General features: G+C 35.8%; 1 protein-coding gene across 1 annotated transcript in view; it reads right to left on the bottom strand.

Moving 5' to 3' along the window:
• Positions 1–1,866: 1,866 nt before the first annotated feature.
• Positions 1,867–17,346, bottom strand: part of ERP44 (endoplasmic reticulum protein 44) — a 55,770-nt gene continuing 40,290 nt past the window's right edge. The window contains exons 6-12 of the mRNA XM_062569734.1: positions 17,209–17,324; positions 14,260–14,317; positions 12,864–12,980; positions 8,834–8,945; positions 8,254–8,395; positions 4,764–4,866; positions 1,867–2,460 (exon numbers count right to left, since the gene is read on the bottom strand). Coding sequence (XP_062425718.1) covers positions 2,359–2,460; positions 4,764–4,866; positions 8,254–8,395; positions 8,834–8,945; positions 12,864–12,980; positions 14,260–14,317; positions 17,209–17,324 — 750 coding nt within the window. The 3' untranslated portion in view covers positions 1,867–2,358. The remainder of the gene's footprint in view (positions 2,461–4,763; positions 4,867–8,253; positions 8,396–8,833; positions 8,946–12,863; positions 12,981–14,259; positions 14,318–17,208; positions 17,325–17,346) is intronic.

Below are 17,346 nucleotides of genomic sequence, written 5' to 3'. Positions count from 1 at the left end.
GATGGTTTGTAGTGTTTATTTAGTGTCATTTTTTGTTTCCTTTCAACATCTAAATCAAAGACTAATGCCTCTTAAATTTTATATTATTAAAATGATTTTATTGCTAAAATTTAAGAATTCTATATTCAGTTACCAAACATATGCTTCAGCTATTGAAATATTTACGTTTGCTGAAATTAACGCAAGTTCCTAAAATGTCACATGCATCTGGTAACTCAAACATGCTAGCTCAAAAATTGACTTCTTCTCTTGAAGAGAATGAGGGTTTAGAACATTTTTGTTCTATACTGGGACAAAACTAGTGGCTTAACAACTTCCAAGAAAGCCCCAAGAAGCTTTCAAGGTAGTTGCTAGCTGAGCACCCAACAGTTAAGACCATCTATGTAAAAGACCAGAGTCTGAAACATACTTTGCATTTTGGCTAGCAGGATGCACTTGCTCTCTCCATGCAAATTGTCATCAGATACTTCAAAAGTTCAAGTGATACTCAATACTACATCAGGCATAACTAGACTTCATCTGTTCAACCTTCTGCTTGCAAACAGAAAACAACTTAAAAATTAGGACATCAAGTCACTGGTCACCACGAACCCAGCAGAATCAGGTCCAGTTGAAGTGAATACACAACATGAAATTACTTGAGCACGTAACTGTCATATCCATCACATCTAAGTGTCTGCCTAGTGCTGGGATACCAAAGCTCTGGGAACAAGTCATTACTGAGAAAATCATACTTGGAATAAGGAACGGAGAGGTACATCTCTCTCACTTTCCAGATGAAAGCACCAGCCACTGGACTGTTGGCTGTATAATTAGGTAGGCTCTCTCTCCAGACAGACAAGTTTGGACACCTTCCACCAAGAAGCATTCATAAATAAGGAGCCCAAAACCAGGAACCTCAAAGGATTGAGATCAATACTTCTGGGCCATGCAGAAATTGACTAAAATTTCAGTGCTTGAATGACTCAAAAAAAAAAAAAAAAAAAAAAAAAAAAAAAAAAAAAAAACCCTACAGCACATACAGATACCAAGTGGCAGTCTAGTTCATATCTTTGGATTCAAATTGAGAAGGGATCTGGTTCAGCTGCCCAAACACCTGATTTGGCATGAGGTAAGAGAGGGGGACAGAAAGGGAAGATCTGGCTTTTAAGCACTTAGTATGAGCTCTGAAATGGAGAATCACAAAACAGATCAAAAATTACACTCATAAACAAAAATTTTGCAATGGCCAAGTGTTGGACGTAGACACTTGTAATCAAGTACTGTACAAACCCCAAATCTCCAACAATGCACTCATCATTAAGAGAAACTGTAAGATGGAAAATTATTTATGTATTCATCTCAGCATGTCTCAGCAGTGTTCTTGAGCAGCTTTAAGACACTTCGAGAATACTTGTATTCTAGTATTAAGCACAATAGAAAATAAGGAAAGTAGTAATTCCTTCTTCAGAGCAGAATTCAAAGAACACATGATAAATATGACGTAAGCCACACTACAAGGGTTGCAAAGGTACTACAAGGTAATGCAAAAATTTGGAATGGTTGCTTGCTTGTCTGCCAGTAAGGCAAGGGCCCCAAAGGAAGATGATCATCCTAACACTTTTAAATACAGAGATCAACTTAAGACTGACAAAACTAAGTTGGTAGTCTGCCTCTAATGCTCCTCTAATTTGAAGGGTAACATGCATGTTCTTTTAATGTAACTGCCTGTATAATAATCTTAATAGCTCAAGGAAATCAGTACAGGTCAAAACAGTCCTATCATTGAAGATACAGCCATATCATTAGGACTTCCTTCCCTTCCTTGATATTTTAAGTAAAATTGTTTAATAGCAAACAGCAAATATACATCAGTAAAGCACCACACAAGATTCTGTAAAACTTTAATTTATTCCCCTCCCAAGTATCCAGAATAGACCCTCATAAGTTGGAGAAAAATGTGTCAAAGAAATAGATTACCAAGATAACTGTTCACATAAAGAGGAAGAAAAAAGCTCATACTACCAAGATTAGACAGAAAACAATCCAAAAGTCCTATTTAATGGAATAGTGCAAGTTAACAGCATGTCTCTGGCAAAGATACCTTCATTTGGATTATAAAAGTTTTACAGAACAGAATTACAGTCTGGGTGGGTCTCTGATATTTTACTATAGCATTTAGGAACATACTGTGTGAAAGATGCTGTACAGAATGACCCACCAAACAAATGTATTTACAAGCCTGGGGAGAAAAAAAATTATTTTTCAGTTTATTCAAAATAAAAATACACATAGAATTATGAAAATATAGGTTTACTATTTCCACCACACAGAAGTCAATGCTGCTCTCTGAAAGGCTTGCAAGATTATTTCAAGTTTTTAAAGTTCATCTTTTTCCCTCAATAAGGTGTACCTATGTTCACTGGGTGCTAGTTTCTGGAATGAACTCTCTGGTGGACTGCTTGCTAAATCCTGAACTGGCTGAAAAACAGAACAAACAGTAAAATCACTGGTTAGACTCATTTTAATAATCTATTGCCTTCATTAATAGAACTTTTAACATTAATTATGAGACTGCATAAATGTCCAGCATTCTCACAAAGTGAGCACTTTTTTGAAGGCACATTATAACTCCTATATAGGTGGAATATATATCCACTCATACATTAATTAAGCATCTTCAGCTTAGGACATCCCTTTCATTAGCACATCTCATAAACTGCCCTCACATAAGTTTCTGTGTAAGACAAAGTATTTCAAATGTAACCCACTGCCAGAGATCTGTTCAAGGCTGTCTGCCACTTGCTGTGAAGGTACTCTGGTTTGTATATTTGTTTTTGAGGTATCAGAGCAAAAATGCCATTGCTGATGCACGTAACATTTTAAAATTATTTTCCTGTGGAAATAGTAATAATAAAATACATAACTCCAAGAGACATGATCTAAGACAGTGGCTTCCAGTATAATTTTAAGCCTAGTATATCCGTAACACAGGCATACACATCTTCCACAAGATGGCAGGGTGCCATATATAGATGAAATAGTAAACATACCTAGATATCTGGAATTTTAAGGAATTTTTTCAAGACAGAATAGAGACAGAAGCAAGTATACAACTCTAGCCAACCAGACTCTGCCCAAATATGCAGCAGAATCCAGACAACAAATAGGCACTCTGCTCCTTGGCCAACCTTCTTTTTCAAAGCAATTGTCTCAGAGTATTTCTTTCTCAGACACTCCCATCTAGCTCAGAGCTACTGAGTCTCTGTCTCCAGCATTATTCAACTCTATTTTCTGTGTCTTGTCCTGTTGACCTGAATTCAAGTTGCTCAATAAATTCCTAAGGAACACAGAGGGTTACCAGTGAAGTGAATTACTACTGGGACAATACTGAGACACGTTTTAACAGCCAGTCATCACAACATTCAAATGCAGTTATTCTCACAGCCCAGGGCAATCTCTCCTGTTCCACAATACAACCAGCCTGAGTATCTGCCTCCTCTCCAGTGACTGCTGCTTCAGTGAACTCTACCTGCAAGGTTCTACTTGACACAGATGTCAGCACTGTGCACCAGCCTGAATGTCATTTGCTCTGAGAAACTCTGAAGCCACCTAAGAGTTTACTTGAACAATGTTAGAACAGCAAGGAGATGGGCACATTCTAGTGCCTAGAATGACACTGATCTTGTCTAGTCATCCTCTCTGGGCAGTCACTTACAACCACATAATTACTGTGAGGCCACATCCACACTGTGGTGCCCTTGGAACAATCACCAGCTTAGTAATCCACAGGCCTTTGTGGCCATTTGTCCACAGGCCTCTTTAGTATCCACTCTTTGCATTACGTATGACTGCCCTTGTCCTCCAGGGTGTTCATACTTTTATTTATTTTTAGAACTTTAAGCAGGGCCACAGGAGACTACACTCCTTTCCACAAAGAAGTAATCCTTTCCACATCCCATACATAACCAGGGAAATGAGCCTGTAGCCATAAATCTTCTCTGTCTCTGACTCATGGGTTCTGAGCTAGTCCAAGGCACCCTAATACAAGGGCACAGGCTCTCCTCTGGGACCAACATGGCGTTTTGAGTCCCAGACAATGCAACAGTTGGAGAAAAAAAATGTCTCTTTTAAAGAAGGTATTTCTTTAGAGGGGTCTGAGGTAGCAAGATTTCCTGACATTTTGCACTTTTACAGCATAATGCCAAGAATATAAGCCAAGGAGTGCATCACAAAGATAGAAAGCTAACCATTGCTGCAAGACTGGGCTGGATAAAGGGAATGAGGAATGGTGAGGTCCTCTCTTTTCTGCCTATTGGATTAAATTAAGCACTGAGCTGCTCCCAAATTTTGTCTGGAGAGGGATCAGTTGTTATGTTCCTTAAAAGATCCCAGTAGTGACTGACTTCCATGCATGGAGATACGGAGTGTAACAACCTGGGAGCAGAAAAGGGAGGAATCTAAACTGACAGATGCAGCCTGTGACCACTGCCTATTAATGCTGCTTATTAGCCACATTAATAAAAGTAGGAAGCCCTATGGCTGCTTATCGATCTTTTGTTGATGCTCTAATAATCTATCTCCTGCTTGTACAAGTAAATAAATAAATTAGTCAATTCATGTTTCCTCTTAGAAGCAACCTATCACAGTGTGTGTGTGTACATATGTGCACGCGCATTTATATATAACCCCCCCATATATTTTTAAAAAATACTACTTTCATAAAGAAAGTAGTATGTTTCCTTATTAAACAGCCAAATTAAGTTCATCTGTTGTAACCTTACCTGACCAGGTGCTACATCAGTTGGGTCAGGGCCATGATGAAACTCTCTATGCAGTTTTCCAGAATGCAAATCTAATACAAATTGCTTCAGTTTACCTGGAACTCTGGAACAAACCAAACAAGAACAAGTTACAAATTAAACTCAAAAAACTTGGATTTAAAATACTGGTTAAAGTAGCCAGCATCTGTTCATCAGGCATAGTAAGACCACTCTTAACTGATTAATATAGGACAGAAAGGCAAATGGACAGAAGGTTTATGAAGGTATTCTGCCGGCTTCTTTTTCTTTCCATTGTCTCCTGAGAACACAGCAAGTATTTCATCAACTCCCACAGAGTTGTGCTAGCCAATAACTTCATTGTATACTCACTTCAGCTCCCCACTAACCATAATGTAAGAGAGAACAGCAGGTTCCAAATGCACAGTTTACAAATATGAATGCCGGTTGGGTAGCAGTATTGACAAAACATGTTTGAAAGGTTTCTAGTGCCTGAGTAACTGCATATGCAGTAGAGATAAACACTAAGAGGATATCAATTTAAATCTAATCTGAGATCATCTACTGTCACCCACAGCAAATATGCTAAACTACAGCATCCAATTTTATCTGTGAAATGTCAGATAAACTATAAAGCTTAAAATGAAGAGTTGACCTAATAACTATTAAAGATGAGATCAAAAATTAATGTGAGCACCATGCATGGAATCAAAAAATAATTTATGAATAAGGAGACAGGTTTTGTAGGGAATCTTGTATTAGGCCAATTACTACATTTAGGGAAAAGGTATACAATGAGGCTGTTAACAGTACTACAGATCATCATAAAACTTACAGATAAAAAGTAGTATAACACAGAATCAGAAGGTATCATTACAGTAATGTCCATAACTGTATCTCATCAGTATTACTGTGGCACGTATACATATTACAGTGTATATGTACATGTATATGGTATACTGTGGTATATAATCAGTATTAAGGGCCCTCTTCCCTTTCCAGATAGGATCAGGAATTATACTAATGTGGATAAGGGGATTCATATCCTATTCTAGGGACAGCAGAATCACTGTTTCCCACTTTAACCTTTAGCTCCTTCCTCTGGGCTATGCTGCTAAAGCTCAGCCATAATGCAAGAGACATGCTCATCCACCCTCTTCCCTCCTAATAAAGGCATTTGGTGCCTCCTGAAACAATCACCTGAAGCAGGAAGAGATGTCATACATTACTGAGCCACGGGATTGTTCTTTATGCAAGAAGGCCCTATCTGTTCTGCATCCCCAGGAAACTCAGGGAGAAAAGCTGCAAAACAGTCACTTCCCTCCTTGCTAAGTGAGTGAGGTCATCAGAGGAAGAATACACCACTATGAAGGAACTTTGTTTTTTCTTTTGAAGAACTCCACACCATTAACTATTTTCTAGATCTAGTGTAGGAAAAAAACTAAAATACCATGCTTGCAATGCTTAACCTTTTAAGAATTCACCTACACTGAAATGTTATAAAAGATGGAGACTCCTAAAGTCTCTTGCAGCTCAGTCAGCTCTTTCTGAAAAGCTATGACTGATCTGTTGAACAGTTCTTACTATCATTTCCAATTTGGTACAGCAGACTGCATAGGACTGGATGGCCAAAGTTTAAGGACAAACATTGGGGGATAGTCTAATCTGCCTGTTAAGTGGCTATTCTTCAAACGAAACACTCCCTAAAGAGAACAGCAACATTAAAGTTGAGGAAATCTTAACAGGCCAGTTCTGAAAGCACAGCATCCAAACCCCATTGGTTGGTGACGACTGTGAGATTTCAAGATGGAAATGTCTGGGACCAGTTTGGAAACAAAGGGTCTGGAAAATATAGTTAAATGCCAGAAATCCTTAGAAGGATAAAAAAGTCTCATAATTGTTAGATTTTACCAATTTATAAAGAAACTCCACAAACCTTCAGACACAACAAACAAACAAGAGTATCACCCCATAAGGAAAAAGCGCCTCTGTTCCTAAACTATCAGTTAGGTACTTCTAAATATCATCTCAATCTGTTGGAGCCAGGTTGAATAATTATTTACCACTGAACAACTGTCTACAATCCTTACATCTCCCTCATCTTTCATTTGTATGTAACAACTGATATACAGTCAAGCAAGTAGCTACTATTTCTTCATAGTGTATCACAGAAACAGAATAGTGGGTGTAAAAAACAGCATGAACGTCTGAACTAAAAAAATCTCTATTATACCTACAAAAGGTATTAATTTATTTTTAGGGCTATTTCAAAAATGATAGTGAAAAGACTACTTCCAAATTGCAAAAATCTCACTGACATGTGCAGTGAATATAATCTTCTTTCCAAGAAATACAAAGGAGGAAAAAATAGTCACTTTCCAAATTTCAACGTGCATAGTTTTAGATGCTCAAAAACACCACTACAGATCTAACACCGACAGACTACACTTTAAGAATAAGCCTTGGAGAATTTTAGGTTTGAACTCTCCTGTCAGATATAAACACTTCAGATAGAAAAATGCCTGCTGGAATGGCAGACAGACACTGGGTTATGTTCACACCTAGTGTTAAGTCTGGGCTTTGAATTTTTGGCTCTGACCCAAACAACCCATAAGAAAATATCCTCACTTTTTAAAAGTATGAAGGGGACTGAATTAATTCCTCAAAGTCTAGACTTCTAACCTGGATTAATATGCAGTGTACAGGCTGGTATCTCCTTTTGAGAAAGCAAAATAGAGCTTAACACACAGCCTGTAAAAAAGACAGAAGGTTTGTTTCATGCTGATGGTTCTTGAAGATAATGTTCACACCTCTTCACTCCTTAAATGAACCATGAAAATCTACTTCCTGTGACTGCTGTGGTGGCAATGCAATATGCAGAGATAGGCTAATGTAAAGGGAATTATCGGTGGTATTTCACCAAAAGCACTCACAGATAATGCACAGTCATATTCCATACTGGGCTCAGCAAACTTCAGATAGTCACACCACAAGGCTTTCTCTATCAGCTTTCCAGGGTCAGATTAATGCAAGAAGGTTAGAACTGCACAGCAGGAAAAACCAAACCAGCAGTTTGGCAGTTCTTATACAATGTATTTTACAATACTCATTGCATAACACAGCAGTTAAACATTCTGTACAAAACTCTAAAGCTTTTAAAGTTGGTATTTTTAAATCACCACTAAAATACCACGTCAGGCTCCAAACACCTAATTACTATGAAAAGAGCCAAATCTAGAATCAAAAGAACAGCAGCACGTATAGATTTAATGTGAGATTCTCTTTAAGCAACTCCACCTAAAGACTTCACACCAATTTATGTCACCTTAAAGCTTTGACACCAAACCATACATAGCTAGCCTTATCTACCTCAGATTTTATTCATCTTCCTGTAACTGTGCTGTTTAAAATACAAGCATACGTATTTTCCTTCATTCTCTTCAACAAAAAGTGCATGGGGGGGTTGTGTGTGTGGGTGGGGAAGAGTACTTACAACAGGTCACTGAAGTCTGGAAAGACATACATGTGCCTAAAGCTATCAATGGCAATAACAGGGCAGTCTGCTGGAGTCTTCTGAATATGGAGGAGTGGGTGCCTGAATTTATCACAGTCAGCATGGAGAAAGTTTATTGTACCTTAAATTGTGAGCACAGACAAAATCCATGTTAAGATTTTTTATTATCCTGAAAACTTAAATATTTCATAAATATTATAAAATTAGAGATATTATATAGATATAGCAACATTCAAAAGTTATTTAAATAGTTTAGCCCACCAAAGTATCACCTTTTCTGCAAATGTTTCTGCCCACAATACAAACTGAAATTTTGTTTAACAACCTCTCAAACTGTATGAACTCATTTAGATAAGAAGGATTTCTGAAATGTTTACTTACTAATATATTTTGTTTCCATTTTAATCATTTCCAGAGAGTCAGCCCTCATTCCAAAAAGCCCTTCACTTTCAAGAGCTTTAAAACTAGAATTGTTTAGCCCTTTTATCCACTTTACTGAATTTGCCTAAAAAAAACTTTTATCAATAAAAACGTCAAAGAGTAAGGAGTTACTACAAACCTTTTTCACTTATTAATTGTCGTGCAACCTCCTGTTGGAATTTCTCTAAACTCTCCAAGTCATCTTTCATATGGAAAAGAATGAGAAAAGGAAGGCCTTCTTCTGTCAGTTCCTGCAGAGGAAACAAAAAACAATTCTCATTTCTTCCATTTCTAGAGGATATCTAAGTGATATCAGCAATTTTCATATTCAGTGAGAGCTCTGCTTTAAAGACAACTGAAAGAACAGGATTATAGACTAACTGCTGACCATTCATCTAAAATACCTTCCCTGATAATCATAAACAGCAATTCAAAGAACTAGAAGTATGTTCTATCAACATTTTGGGAAGGGATGAATACGTATTTGAATACTAGTTCAAAAAAAAAAAAAAAATAGCTCAATTTTGAGAAACCACAACTTCCTCATTGATTCATTGAGAGATGGAAATAGCATAATACAAAGAATGGGCATTTTTAAATATCTCCATCATTAAAAAAAAAAAGAAAAAGAAAAAACAGAAGTAATGACACAGCTACATTCCTTGCAATCAAATACTGCTCTTTTGCCAATAACAGTCTCTTGATTGGTCACCTATATAGCACTCTTATTAGATTCACAGACTAGTATATTATTAAAACTGATGAAAAAATGAAAACCTTTGTTGGATGGGTAAGCTTTACTTCCTCATAGAATGCACTTCTATGGACAGATAAATGTAGGAACTTTTTGACTACTTCATTCAGGATTTCTGTTTTATTTAAAAACTACAAGCATTTTCTTGCTCCAGAAGTGATTGTTAGGCAATTTCGAATATCAACTCAACCTGTGAGAGTCAGCAAAACAATCATTTATCATCTAACAACTATCTACAACCTTGCCAACTTTCATTTGTGTGACAGGTGTAGAAACAAGTGCTGCTGTTACTTTTATGCTATTCAGTATCAGAATAAAATCTATGCTTTTTGAGAAAGACAGCACTCATTCATTTGATCAGCAAACATAATAGTTTCTTGGGATATCTTCAATCTGTGTTAAGTTTGAAGAAACACTTTCTGTACCAGTAAATAACCAGTTAGAGAGTGTACCTGAGATGGCTGGCTGTCCTCTCAAGCAAGTCTGCTCTATTAAGACAAAGCTTCATCTTTTAATGGTGGATTCAGAATATACTCTGAATTTCAGTGGTCTTAGACTAAATTGAAATTTCTCAGTCCGTACTTAAAGCAATCACTAATTATGTTTGCTCATTCTCATTTTTATACAGATGAACTGGGCTGGGTCTTAGGCTCCTCTCTTATTAGCAATGGGGAAAATAACCCAGTCTGTTTCATACTGTTCTGTTTATGGCTGTATTTCTTTGCCATTTTTAGCAGGTAATGTTTTCAGAGGAAGAAATCTCAAATAGTGTGGGTATTCAAAGCTCCACTCTTGCTTGCAAAGCAGGTAGAAGGACTAGCTTTGCTTCAATATCTGTAGAGTTTAACCCTTTGTGAGGTAAGTCACACTTGTGAAATCAATTCAACTCTGAACAGGTTGCCAGTACAGGTGGCAAACTACTGAAGTCTTGGTAGTTTTGGCCATAGCTAGTTTCTGTAAAATATCTTCCTTTGTTTGCTTTTCTATTCCAACTATTATAGCAGGTCTTAGTGATCAGGACATGGCAAATGCAACAGCAATTTCATTTGCTTTGGACTGGTCCCCTCAAACTATGGCTTGTTTCGCACTGAGAATATCAACAGATTTTTTTTTTGTCAGAATCTGAGCTTCCCAAGTTGCTCCTATGTGCCTTTGTGAAACTTTTTACCCTATCAAAAATCTACACTTCAGCATCACACTTCCACCACATTATTCACTGCAAGAAGTTTACATAAAACATGTAAGAAAACAAAACAGACGTAGCACGGGTTAAACAGTGATTTCTTTTGAAAGGTATTAGCGATCCCAAGGATCTTTTCCCATTAAGTACAAAGAGTCTCTCTAAAATGGACAGTCATTTCAAGCAGAAGACCACATTTTAGAGTTCAGTAACTGTATGTTGTCTAAAGTCACAATGATGATCTCTGTTCAAATCTTGCATTTTCCTGGCTAGCCTTTTCTAAATACCTACCACATAATGAAAAGAAAGAAAATGGGGGGGGAAGTAATTTACAGAGGCCAATTTCAATTTTAAATTGAATTTGTGTTAGAAATTTTTGTCTTCACTTATACAGTATTCTAGTATCAAAAATTCAGTTTAACAGTCACAGCATGTCACGTTTTTACTCTGTAGTATTAGGCAATGTACATTAAGTGTCTTTTTAAATCCTATTTCAGAGTCTAAATCCTATTTTTAAATTCTAAATCTTTTTAAATCCTAATTTCAGCAGGCAGAAGCATCTCCACTTTGGTACATTTAAATTTGTTTGGTTACCAGCAACACTGAAATTTTTAAACAAACATTGCTAGGCAAAATGTCAAGTTGGAACAACTTGAGATTGTAAACATCTGCCTAAGTAAACAGGAATAGAAGCTTACAAGAACACCCAGAAAAATCAGGACACAATTTGCTACAAACTGACAATGAAGATCCTTGGCTTCTGAGGCTCAAGATCCAACTTCACCATGGGAAAAGTACACTGCAAATCTATCGTGCAGTTCTGAAAATGCTGACATGTGGCATCTTTTACATATTGAGATGCAAATGAAGAATTAAAAATTGCTTAACTAACAGAACTTACCAATAAAACTTGGCAGTGTTGACTAGATGGCTGTACTCAACCTATTTTGTCCATCTCATCCTATCCCCTCCCTCTGTAACATAATCTAATACGTTCTTTCTTTTCCCCAGGACAGCAGTGTTTTAGATACTCTACATGCAGGACAAAATGTTAAAAACTTTTTATTTTTTATGTTGGGGGGAGTGTAAATATATGGGGACAAGGTTTGTGAATTGAAAACAAACAGCTGATTTTTCTGTCATACAACAGGTTTCTTTGTTTCCCAGTCTTATGTGAACAATGTGCTGCAATCTGTTACAAACCTCACCATAGTTTTTAAACAGATGATGTGGCTGGTTACAAATACTCCTTTTGAGTTACTGTGACCTTGCTAAGTGGTTTATTTTCTGCTGTATATTTTACAAATAATTTATAAATTTGGTGTGGAAATGGATGAAACAGAAGAATAAATAACAAAAACACTGAAAGAAAATAAGGGCAGTGAAAAAAGATGTTTAAAAGTAACCCCCCAAATTCCATCTTATGAACTGTAGCTAAAGAAAGAAACCCTAGGGAAAGGGGATGCAAAACTAAAAACATCAAGAATATACCAGTGTTTAACAAAAAATGTGACATAGTTTTTATTAAAATTCACAGAAATGACCAGCTGCATAGCTGTTCAACCATCATTCAATACATTTATTTATTAGCTAATATTTTGGAAATGGTCAATACATTAGTATTTTTCTACTATTATCCTTAAGATTAAATTTTAAAAAGATGACTGATCAATAGTCCACAACCGTTTTCTTGTTTTGAACCATCACAGATGTGTTTGACATGGATATTTTCTACCCTGACTAGAAATGTTATTTCAAGCTCATAATATATGCAAAAAGCACTTAATCAATATTTATTGATTTTAAAATAAATCAGCATTTAGTCATAACCTCTGCCTAAATAATATCATGTGGTTATTTTAGATTAATCTAAAAATCTACCAAAGCACTTATACAGCCATATGTGCCTTCACACATGCATATATTCTCATTCTTACATTTCAAAGTTACATACTCCGCCAATCTTCAGATTCTTCTGATATGAGCTACAGGCATGATTATCATCTTTGATGCTGGCATGGTATGAAACTGCTACAAATCTGCTTCCAGTAAGCTTCTAGTCTAATCTAAAAGCTCCAATACAATGAAAAGATACTGTATTACAGCTATTTTCTGTGAAAAAGCAAAGCATGCAGAAATTTTTTTTGCCATGAATGGAACACCTTGGAAGAGACATTTTGGTTTTGAGGGGGAACCTCACCTCCAAAAGGAGAATGGTAGAAAAAAAATTCTTACCTCTCCATTTTCAAACGTAATTTCTCGAACTAGAGGTACACATTTATCTTGTGTCCATGCATAAACCAAATCAAAATTAGTTAGAGAGCCTAAATATACCATATCTGGAGCATTTTCCTGTTGAAAAGAAAGAAGACATTAGCTGAGAACCAATAAAAGTGACACTACCAACAAATAAGGCTACCTACATGACATATAGGTGACAATATTTACACAAATATGGAACAAAATATTTTACAACAAAATTCAGCAATTCCACATGCAACATTTCTATGAACCACCTTACCAAAAATACAAGGGGTATATAAAATGATCTCTTATATAATTAACTGCACTTTTTAAAGATAATTTAAGAAGAATTGAAAAGATATTTTGCTTCTAAAGTAGGAATGATTAGAATAAATAACATTTAGACTTCTGTCAGGTAGAAAAACAGTATGATACAAACTGCATGCAGATGCTAAGCTCTTTCATGCTGATACTTATGTAGATTCACCAAAAAACTAAGTGTTACAGGACTTGAAACTAGTATTTCACATTTGCTCTTTCAGAGAGATATGAATAAATAATGTTTTTTATTTGTTTACTAGAAACTTTAACTTAGAAATCATTGCTGCCATCTTTTAATGTAATCATAATCTTGGTTAACACCAGGTGAAGTAGGAACATGATTAAACATATCTAAATTTGGAAATGCCTATATAAACCAGGTAATTTTACAAACTCCGTCTTCGCAGAACAAGGCTTGAAACTCTATTTCCCCTTAGCTTTTTTCTCTTTTGTAAATAGCTCTTTTTATACATTAAATTTGAAAGAGAAGCATAGGTTCAGATAAGAATTACATTCTTAAAGTCTTGCAGATTTCTTTTGTATTGCATTTCAAATAAAACTATATCCGTGAGAGTTTGATAACATCAGTTAATTTTACTAAATACTTTTATGAAGAGAACAACTCTTAGCCCCAGGTAGGCTAAGCCATGTAAGACAGGTAAGTGAGAGTAAAAAGAGCCCGAGCAATTGTCACTTGCTTTGAGAAAAAGTAAAGTCTACCAGCTAGTGAACTTCAGTTTGAGACATTCAGAGAACGCAAAAAATCTAAATACCTGCTAGGTTGTCTGAGTTTCTAGGAAAAAAACAACTACTGGACAGTGAAATTTAAAATGATAGATTTAGGCTTTGTACACTTAATAGAAAACAAATGAGACCGAGATCTTCATTTCACCAACTCAGAAACACTAGTTCCTATGACCCTAATTATTTCTCACAATATTTGATGATGAAATAAAATTTGGATTGAAGATGCAGTAACATACTGAATGGTTTAACTATAGTCCCCATTAGTTCATATTCATATATAATGAGAATAAGCAGAATAAAATACTTTGTTTAGACTTACCCCTGGTGGCTTGTAGATAACATTGTCCCCGCTAAATCTCTCTGGTTTTGAAATAGCCCTACAACAAACCAACCAGTAAGCACGTCTTGATACAGACAAATATAAGATAACTTTGTTAGCAGAAATCATACTTTAATTTGTCATCTCTCCTTTACTATTTTCCCCTTCAATATTTGACAATTAAAGTAATTGATCTTTCAATTAAACTGTAAAGTGATTCCACAGAAACTTGGTCTGGCTAAATGAGGGCAGTAAGGGACTCAACAAGATTTATCTGCAAGAAAAGAAGTCTGGAGTAAGCGCAAAGTGCAAATGATGAACGTTGGTACAACTTTCAAAAAGGGATAGATTTGGAAAAAGAAGTGAAATAGAATACCACTGGAGAATAATCTTCATCTCATTATTAATCAGATAATTTTGTAAATTGTAAAAAAAAAATATTTTTTCTTAAGGAAGGAAAGGAGAAAGAAGTGGATTTTTTTTGCATTTATTCTTCCTGTACAAGAATTCTTCCTGCTAGAAATTCAGGTCTTATTTACCCTGATAAAGAAGGGCCTTGTAGAATTCTACCTTTCTGGCACAGGTAACAAAAAGGAGATGGGCAGCAAGTAAGCTTTTTATCCTTAAAACGGATCAAGAGAGCACAAGACAGCACACTATTCTGACCTCTGATGCACTGCTACATGTGTACCTGGATAGTATATGCAATTCCTCTTTCCCATTTGGCTTAGTATTTCACCTTAATAAATCTCCCTTGGTCTCCAACATAATTTGTGGTACCTTAAACCCAATCAAAAACTGCTTGCATCTCAGAAATAAGCATCTCACATCAAAAGTAATTGGAGCAGCTACGTACTCAAAACAGGAAAGAGAAAAAATGAGGAAAGAACCCTCTCCCCCCAAATGAACCCCTTTTCTGTCTTCTCTCTTCTCGTCCACTGTTCCAGCACAACTCACATTGGCAAGACAGAATAGACTAGCTGCATATGTCACAAAGAGTGAAATTAATTACTTATTTCTTTTGCCTTTAAACATAGGCTAAAAAAGAAAGTATGTTAACCTCTGAGAAACTCTAGCTAAGGTTTCCAGCTTTTCCAATTAACATCCATTTAAAATTGCTTAAATGTAAGCATTGTTCAAGATTGGTTAACAGAGAGACGACAGGGGAAGACGACAAGTATAAATATCTGAATTTATCTCACTGCAAGATGAGATGAATCCCCCAAGGTTCAGAATAGATTAGAGGACCAAACGAAAAAAGACAACAATACTTAACTCGAAGTATTTAGGTTTTATTTCATTTGATCCAATTACCTTCTCATATCAGATACAAAAGATGACTTGCATGGTATGTTATATTTGTCATTACTTTGACAGATATGTATTAAAAGAAAAAGGTATTTTTGTACTCTAGTGATCCAATAACACAAAATTAGGTGGACATTAACAGGGATTCTGGCACACTCCTCTTTCTCCCCATTTTTTTTCCCCATTTTCATTTACCTAGCTATATCTCAAAACAAAATTTATTACAACGGCTCCAGAACAAAAGAATCACTACTCCTTTGTGATCATCATCACTTACCTAACCACCCACATCCCAAACAATCCTTCACTAAATAAGGGAAGACAATACAGGCCACCTGCCCAATCACTACTTAAGAGGTTCATAATGTAGTATAAATAAATAAAAGCTAGAGAGTACAGACTACTGTGGAACCCAGAAGGTCCTCTTCTGTGTTCTTTCATTTCAAATCCTGTAATTGTGACTGATTTTGATCAGGTCAAAAAACATGGGGAAGTAACATGAAAATCTCAAATCCCTGAAGATACTCCTTTTAAAAACTGCTACCAAAATGAAAAAAAGATCTTTTTTGTTTAGATTTTTCTTCTTGAGGCAATAACCTGAAGATGAGGTGAACCTCTGGAATCACACCCACCCACCACATTTGCTTGCTAACATCAAATCAAAAACGTTCTTATTTCATCTTTGCACTGTTCGAGCAAAGATAGGGATTCCACACAAGCCTAACAGCTAACCTCAGAATTAGGGTTACTTAAATACACTTAAATACACTGTCCAAGTTTATTAGTACAAAGACAATGAAGCAACTACTGTTAAAAACCTAGGACATCAACTTTTCAGCATGAGTTAAAAATAACATATCTAAAAAAAACATACAGTAACTACTCCAAGAACAGCATCCAACAACAGAATATTAACACTGTGCTGTGGAAGACACTGTATTTCTCATTACACCAAACTGACCTATAGAAAACTAATGAACAACAAACTTGAACAACAGGAGAGGGAACCTTAAAGCTATTATCATCATCTCACTAATGATTTTTAAAAGGCATTTCTGAGAAGAACAGAAAGTCATTTGAAAGGTTAAAAAAAAGTGTAAGCAATTACTGAAAAATTCTTTTTCCCAGAAAAGAGGAAAAAATCCTATAAAAACGTTCATACTTTAAATAATAATAAAAGAGGTTGCTAAAAGGGGTTACTCAGTCTGCAAAGTTACAAAGCTGTTAAATCTGTGCCAAAAAGTTCTCAAAACTCTTCCCTATTTCTTCCCCCTCCCTCTGAGGAAGCAGGTTCTTGGGATGCAACTGACTAGCATCTCTCCCTAAAAACTCCTTCTTTACATTTCAACTATACTGATGAAGAGCAGAAAAAAAAGAAAAGAATGTAAATCAAAGTCAGATTTCAGAGTTCAGTCACATTAACACGAGGAAGATTTCCTCCTCTCCAGGTTTCTCTCAGTGTATTGATCTGTTAAAGTCTAGTTCCTTCAGTTCTGACACAATGACCGTATTAAAAGAGTTCTTTCAATTAAATTATATGTAATTTATTAATGTAATTTCAGTAATGGAGTAATGAAATCAATAAGATTTGTAATCTTACAAAGTAATAAAGGTAAAAAAGGGTAAGTAATAAAGACTTACCCAAATGCAGACAAGAATACACAATCATCATGCAAAATATTTGCTACTCTTTCAAAAGTTCTGTAGTTGTCAGAGTCCTTTTGTTCAAAGTATCCAACAATATTTCTTCTACTACGCTGTAAAAACAAATGTTAAATT

Source organism: Rhea pennata, chromosome 2, assembly GCF_028389875.1.
Source record: "Rhea pennata isolate bPtePen1 chromosome 2, bPtePen1.pri, whole genome shotgun sequence".
Classification (NCBI taxonomy): Eukaryota; Metazoa; Chordata; class Aves; order Rheiformes; family Rheidae; genus Rhea; species Rhea pennata.
The sequence above is the reverse complement of the archived record's forward strand: the minus strand, read 5'-3'. Positions and strand labels throughout refer to the sequence as shown.